The following is a 5,717-nucleotide window of genomic DNA, read 5'->3' on the forward strand; positions in this document are numbered from 1 at the left end:
CGGTGGGCTGGGCATCAGCATCAAAGGTGGGCGCGGGACACCGAGGGCGCGGGGTCGTGGTGTCTGGGGGCCGCCGAGGGCGCAGGGGACTGGCAGCGCGCCCAGGACATGGAGCTGGAGGCCTCCTGTCCGGGGGTAAGGGAGGTCTGAGGAAACAGGTAACGGAGGGCACTGGGCACACCAAGGTCGGAGTGGGTTTCAGTAGTTGGTGGCCTTAGGGGGCACGGAAGACACAGGTGTGGAGGAGATTGTGGGAGCACCAAGGACCCGTGGATGGGAGTTCTGTGTGGAGGCGTGGGGGTCTGAGAGGCAACCAGCATGAACATCAAGGACAAGAGGGGTCCCCCGGAAAGCAGAGGGTGGAGAAAGGGGGTTGAGGCCGGGATACCAGTGGGACAGGGAGGAAGGAGTCCCGGAGAAGCAACCAAGGTGGGTACAGAGAGGAGGCCTGAAGTCTGCGAAGCACAGGGGTGGATAGGAGGCCTGGGTGCAGGCACAGACTGGGGTCACAGGCAGAAGGCCAGCAAGGACCTAGGAATCTAAGGACCCAGGAAGGCTGCGGGGAGCCCTGACAGCTGGATTTGGGTCTCCTGATCTGACCATCTCCACCTTGCACAGGATGGAGCTTTCAGTCCCCAGGACTGACTGCTAGTGGGGTGCAGTTAGGGTGCAACCAGACTGTGTTTGAATCCAGGATCAGCTGTGTGAGGTGGCAGAAGTCCCGTCCCGTCTCTGAATCTCAGTTGCCTCAACTGTGTAAGAGGATGATAGAGTTGTGATGTTTCTGAGAGCAGGGCTCACCACACCAGCACATTGTAGGTGCCTAGTTAATTACTGCTGTTAGCGGAGAGGAAAAATGGAGGCCAGGAGATACTCCCAAAACAACTAAACATAGTTCTTAAAATCCTTGCACACCCCCAGCTGCTGGGTTCACTATGCTTGCCCATAGGCTTCTCAGGATCCCAGCCCCCAGCAGGGTGCTTTGGGAAAGGGTGTCAGCCTTTGTTTCCACCTTGAATATGTACCGTACCCTCTGGGGTCTCCCTGGTACTGGTTCTCTTGACGAGTGCCTCCAGACTGTTTGGCTTGGCTGAAGCGGTGCAGATAGTGGTGAATGCCACCACTGTGTGCCAGGTGCTGTGCCCAGGACACTAGTCTCATGATCCACTTCATCCTGGCAACAAGTGGTGAAAGGTAGGGAGTATAATCCCCATATTGCAGATGAAGAAACTGAGACTCAGAAAGGTAAAATGATTTTCCCACCATTACACAGTGAGTGTCAGCGCTGGGATTTGAACCTTAGTTATCAGCTACTGTCCCCCAGAGAGTGCTCAGGGAAGTTGATTCTTTTCCTGTAGAAGGGCAGATCCCCAGGCACCCAACCAAGAGGGGCTAAAAAGGGGAAATGGGAAAATGAGGGTGTGGGCACCAGTCTTACCCTCAATCTCCAGCATGGGATAGGGCAACAGACCAATCCAAAAATTATACACTCAGTGTGTCAGAGCAGGAAGGAACTTACTCATACAGAGTTCCATTCTGCAGATGGACGCACTGAGACTCAGAAAGGAGCAGGGACTTTCCAGGGTCACACAAAGTTACTCCCCAGCTCCATACTTCTAGGTGGAGGGGAGGGTACTTTTAGGAGACTTCAGGTATTTCCACTGGATCCAAATCTGGGCTCCTGTTGCCATGGTAACCCCTCCTATAGAGTCTAGCTTAGTCTGAGGCAGCCATGAGTGATCATAGCTTCAAACTGAACTGAAGACCCTAGTTTCAGGTGGGGGAGGGCAGATATAAATAGAAACCCCTTCCTCTCCTAGACTTCAAGCTCTGTGCAGATAAGCAAACGGTGGGGCCTGTGTGGGTGTCAAGAGAGGTGTTCCAGTCCCAGCTCCGCCAGCAGCTTGTGTGACCTTGGAACAATGACCTCCCACTCTGGGACACTAATTCTTCATCTTCAGTATTCTGGGGATGAGCCAGGAGTGTGATATCTGAGGGCCCGACTTGCCGTCTGTGGTAGGGTTAATAGTGTTGATTCTCGAGCCTGGGGGCCTAGGTGCAAATACTAGCTTTGCTACTTACTAGTTGAGTGACCTTGGACAAGGGGCTTCCCTCCACACTTCAGTTTCCCTAATAGGAAACTGAGCATGCCTACGTGATGGGATATTGTAAAGATGCAATGTTGGCATTTGGTACATGCAACTAAGGTGACCTGTTATTACTATTTCTTATTTTAAAAGGGCATTTAAGAGTTTGGTAATAAAGCCGTTTAGTAAAATGTATTAGCTTCTTTTGTATCCAAGATGCCATTCAGGCAGGTTTTTAGAATCTCTAGACTCTAAGGCTTTGGTTTCCAACCTGGATTTTGGATTGTAAAACATTATGATTGCTAAAGCAGTCTTTTGAGGCCATAGGAATAGCCGACTTCTCTCTTGATTCCGGTTTGGGGGGTATCAGTGGGTTCCCACAATGTTGCCTTCTTTTGTGTGTGCGTGTGAGACAGTCTTGCTCTGTTGTCCAGGGTAGAGTGCAGTGGCGCAATCTCAGCTCACTGCAACCTCCACCTCCTGGGTTCAAGCAGTTCTCGTGCCTCAGCCTCCTGAGTAGCTGGGATTACAGGCACACCCACCATGCTTGGCTAATTTTTGTCTTTTTATTTTATTTTGAGACGGAGTCTTGTTCTGTTGCCCATGCTGGAGTGCAGTGGTGTGATCTTGGCTCACTGCAACCTCCACCTCCCAGGTTCAAGCGATTCTGCTGCCGCAGCCTCCTGAGTAGCTGGGACTACAGGCATGTGCCACCAGGCCCAGCTAATTTTTTGTGTTTTTATTTATTTATTTGAGATGGAATTTCGCTTTTATTGCCCAGGCTGGAGTGCAATGGTGCAATCTTGGCTCACCGCAACCTCAGCCTCCCAGTTCAAGCAATTCTCCTGCCTCAGTTTCCCGAGTAGCTGGGATTACAGGCATCCACCACCACTCCCAGCTAATTTTTTTGTATTTTTGGTAGGGACAGGGTTTCACTATGTTGGCCAGGCTGGTGTCGAACTCCTGACCTCAGGTGATCCACCTGGCAGCCTTGGCCTCCCAAAGTGCTGGATTACAGGCATAAGCCACTGCACCTGGCCCTTTTTGGTGTTTTTAGTAGAGGCAGGGTTTCGCTAAGTTGGCCAGGCTGGTCTCAAACTACTGGCCTCAAGTGATCTGCCTGCCTTGGCCTCCCAAAGTGCTGGGATTACAAGCATGAGCCACTTTATCTGGTTATTTTCATTTTTAATTTTTGTGGATACATAGTAGGTGTATATATTTATGGGGTACATGAGAAAATCCAAAACATTTAAGAAAAAGTGATTGAAGCACTTTGTAAGTTGCACAAACATTGGTGAACACCCAAAGCACTTAATCAAAAGATCCAGGGATCAAACTATAGTATTATTAATTTTGAAAATGATTCATTTAATTAATTAATTTGTTTATTGAGACAGGGTCTCCTTCTGCCACCCAAGCTGGAGTGCAGTGGCACAATCTCAGCTCACTGCAGCCTCGACCTCCTGGGCTCAAGTAATCCTCCTACTTCAGCCTCCCTAGTAGCTGAGACCACAGGTGCCCGCCACCACGCCTGGCTAATTTTTGTATTTTTAGTAGAGGCGGGGTTTTGCCATGTTGCCCGGGCTGATCTTGAACTCCTGAGCTCAGGTCATCTGCCCACCTTAGCCTTCTAAGGTGCTGGAATTATAGGCATGAGCCACCGAACCGGATCGAAAATGATGTATTATTAGTATTACCAGTGTCCCAAACTTCCAAGACTTTTCTCAGATTCCCTTTATTCTCCTATTCCGTTTTCCAGCACTGGGCTAGGCACCAAGGGAAGCCTTCAGAAATAATTGTGCCTTGATGCGACTCCCAGTTGTTGGAGTATCTGCCTCAGTCTTGTCCTCCTTCTGTGCCTGTGCAGGCGGCCGGGAGAACAAGATGCCTATTCTCATTTCCAAGATCTTCAAGGGATTGGCAGCTGACCAGACAGAGGCCCTTTATGTGGGGGATGCCATCCTGTCTGTGAATGGGGAAGACTTGTCCTCTGCTACCCATGATGAGGCGGTGCAGGCCCTCAAGAAGACAGGCAAGGAGGTGGTGCTGGAGGGTAAGCACTGACGTTCCAGGGTCCAGACGGGCCGGGTGGAGGTGTTCCACTGCTTCCCTACCTCCCCCAGGCCTCAAGAGGCCCCATCCCAGCAGTGGGGGCTGGGAGACGGGCAGGATTGAAAACAGAAACAGAACTTGGGGACCTGCCTGAAGACAGTGTGGGGTGGTGGAGGGAGAGCTGGCACAGAGCTAAGCAGACCTGGTTTGCATTTTCTGTCTTCCAGTCACTAGCTGTGTGGCCCTGGACAAGTCACTTCATTTCCCTGAGCCTTAGTTTCCTCATCTGTAAAACGGGGATGTAGCTCCTGCCTTTCTGGGTTGTTGCGACTAGGGCAAAAAGGTACATGGCAGAGTGTGCCAGCCCCTGAGTGACACAGGGAGAGAGGGGTGCAGACTGGGGAAGGGGCAGCTCAGATTCTTTCCTTTGGGGCCTGAAGAGCTCTTGACTTCAGGTTCTTTTAGTGCCTGGACCTTAAAACCCTAAGACCCATCTTCCTTTGGGAGAAGCCTCAGCTTTTATTTTACTTTATTTATTTTTGAGATGGAATCTTGCTCTGTTGTCCAGGCTGGAATACAGTGGCATGATCTTGGTTCATTGCAACCTCTGCCTTCTGGGTTCAAGTGATCCTCCTGCCTCAGCCTCCCAAGTAGCTGGGATTACAGGTGTGCGTCACCATGCCCAGCTAATTTTTGTATTTTTGTAGAGACAGGGTTTTGCCATGTTGGCCAGGCTAGTCTTGAACTCCTGACCTAAGGTGATCCACCCGCCTTGGCCTCCCAAAGTGCTGGGATTACAGGCATGAGCTGCCACATCTGGAAGCCTTGGCTTTTATAGAGCAGGACATCGAATCCTTCCAGCGATGATCAGAAAGGAGTTTTGTGGGGGAACCTTGGTTGGATGACTTTCTCCACTCTTCCCTCACAGTGTGGTCTTGGGTGGGACACTTGCCCTCTGTGGGCCTCAGTTTCCCCATCAGTTGTTATAGGCCTCCTGCTGAGGTTGTCCCATGACCATCTTGTGCCATGTCTCTCAAGAGGTTTCTGCTTTGCTCAGTCCTTTCCTCAAACTCTGCCAGCTCTGGAAGCCAGTGGGGGCCTGAGGAATGTGTCTCTGGCTCATGGCCCAGAACAGACACAGGGAGGTGGCGGGGGCTGATGGAGAATAACACGGCCAGAGAAGCTGCTGAGTTGAGTCCCAGGCCCAAATCCTGGTGGGTTGCCTTGGTTTCCCTAAAGGAGTGTCCAAGAGGCCACAGAAGCAAATAGGTTCTGGGTCCTTGGTTGATCTTTGGCCTTCTTGTGGCCCCAGACCTCAATTCCCATCCGTTTTTGTTTTATTTTATATTTTAGGTGTATCTATTTAAATGTCATGGATACATTTTTCTTTTTCTTGTTTTTTTTTTTTTTTTTTGAGACAGGGTCTTGCTCTGTCACCCAGGCTGGAGTACTGTAGTATGATCTTGGCTCAATGCACCCTCCACCCCCCAGGGCTCAAACAATCCTCCCACCTCAACCTCCTGAGTAGCAGGGACTACATGCCACCATGCCTGGCGAATTTTTTTTTTTTTTTTTTTT

General features: G+C 50.6%; 1 protein-coding gene across 3 annotated transcripts in view; it reads left to right on the forward strand.

The window, feature by feature from the left end:
* SNTA1 (syntrophin, alpha 1) overlaps positions 1 to 5,717 on the forward strand; it is a 35,990-nt gene continuing 30,273 nt past the window's right edge. The window contains exons 1-2 of one of the 3 annotated variants that reach the window (XM_011959554.1): positions 1 to 26; positions 3,955 to 4,140. In XM_011959554.1, the coding sequence (XP_011814944.1) occupies positions 3,972 to 4,140 (169 nt within the window). In that variant the 5' untranslated portion in view covers positions 1 to 26; positions 3,955 to 3,971. Of the gene's footprint in view, positions 159 to 3,954; positions 4,141 to 5,717 lie in introns of all 3 variants that reach the window. The other 2 variants (XM_011959562.1, XM_011959570.1) reach the window with 2 other exon arrangements.

Source organism: Colobus angolensis, unplaced genomic scaffold (assembly GCF_000951035.1).
Source record: "Colobus angolensis palliatus isolate OR3802 unplaced genomic scaffold, Cang.pa_1.0 Scaffold114, whole genome shotgun sequence".
NCBI lineage: Eukaryota > Metazoa > Chordata > Mammalia > Primates > Cercopithecidae > Colobus > Colobus angolensis.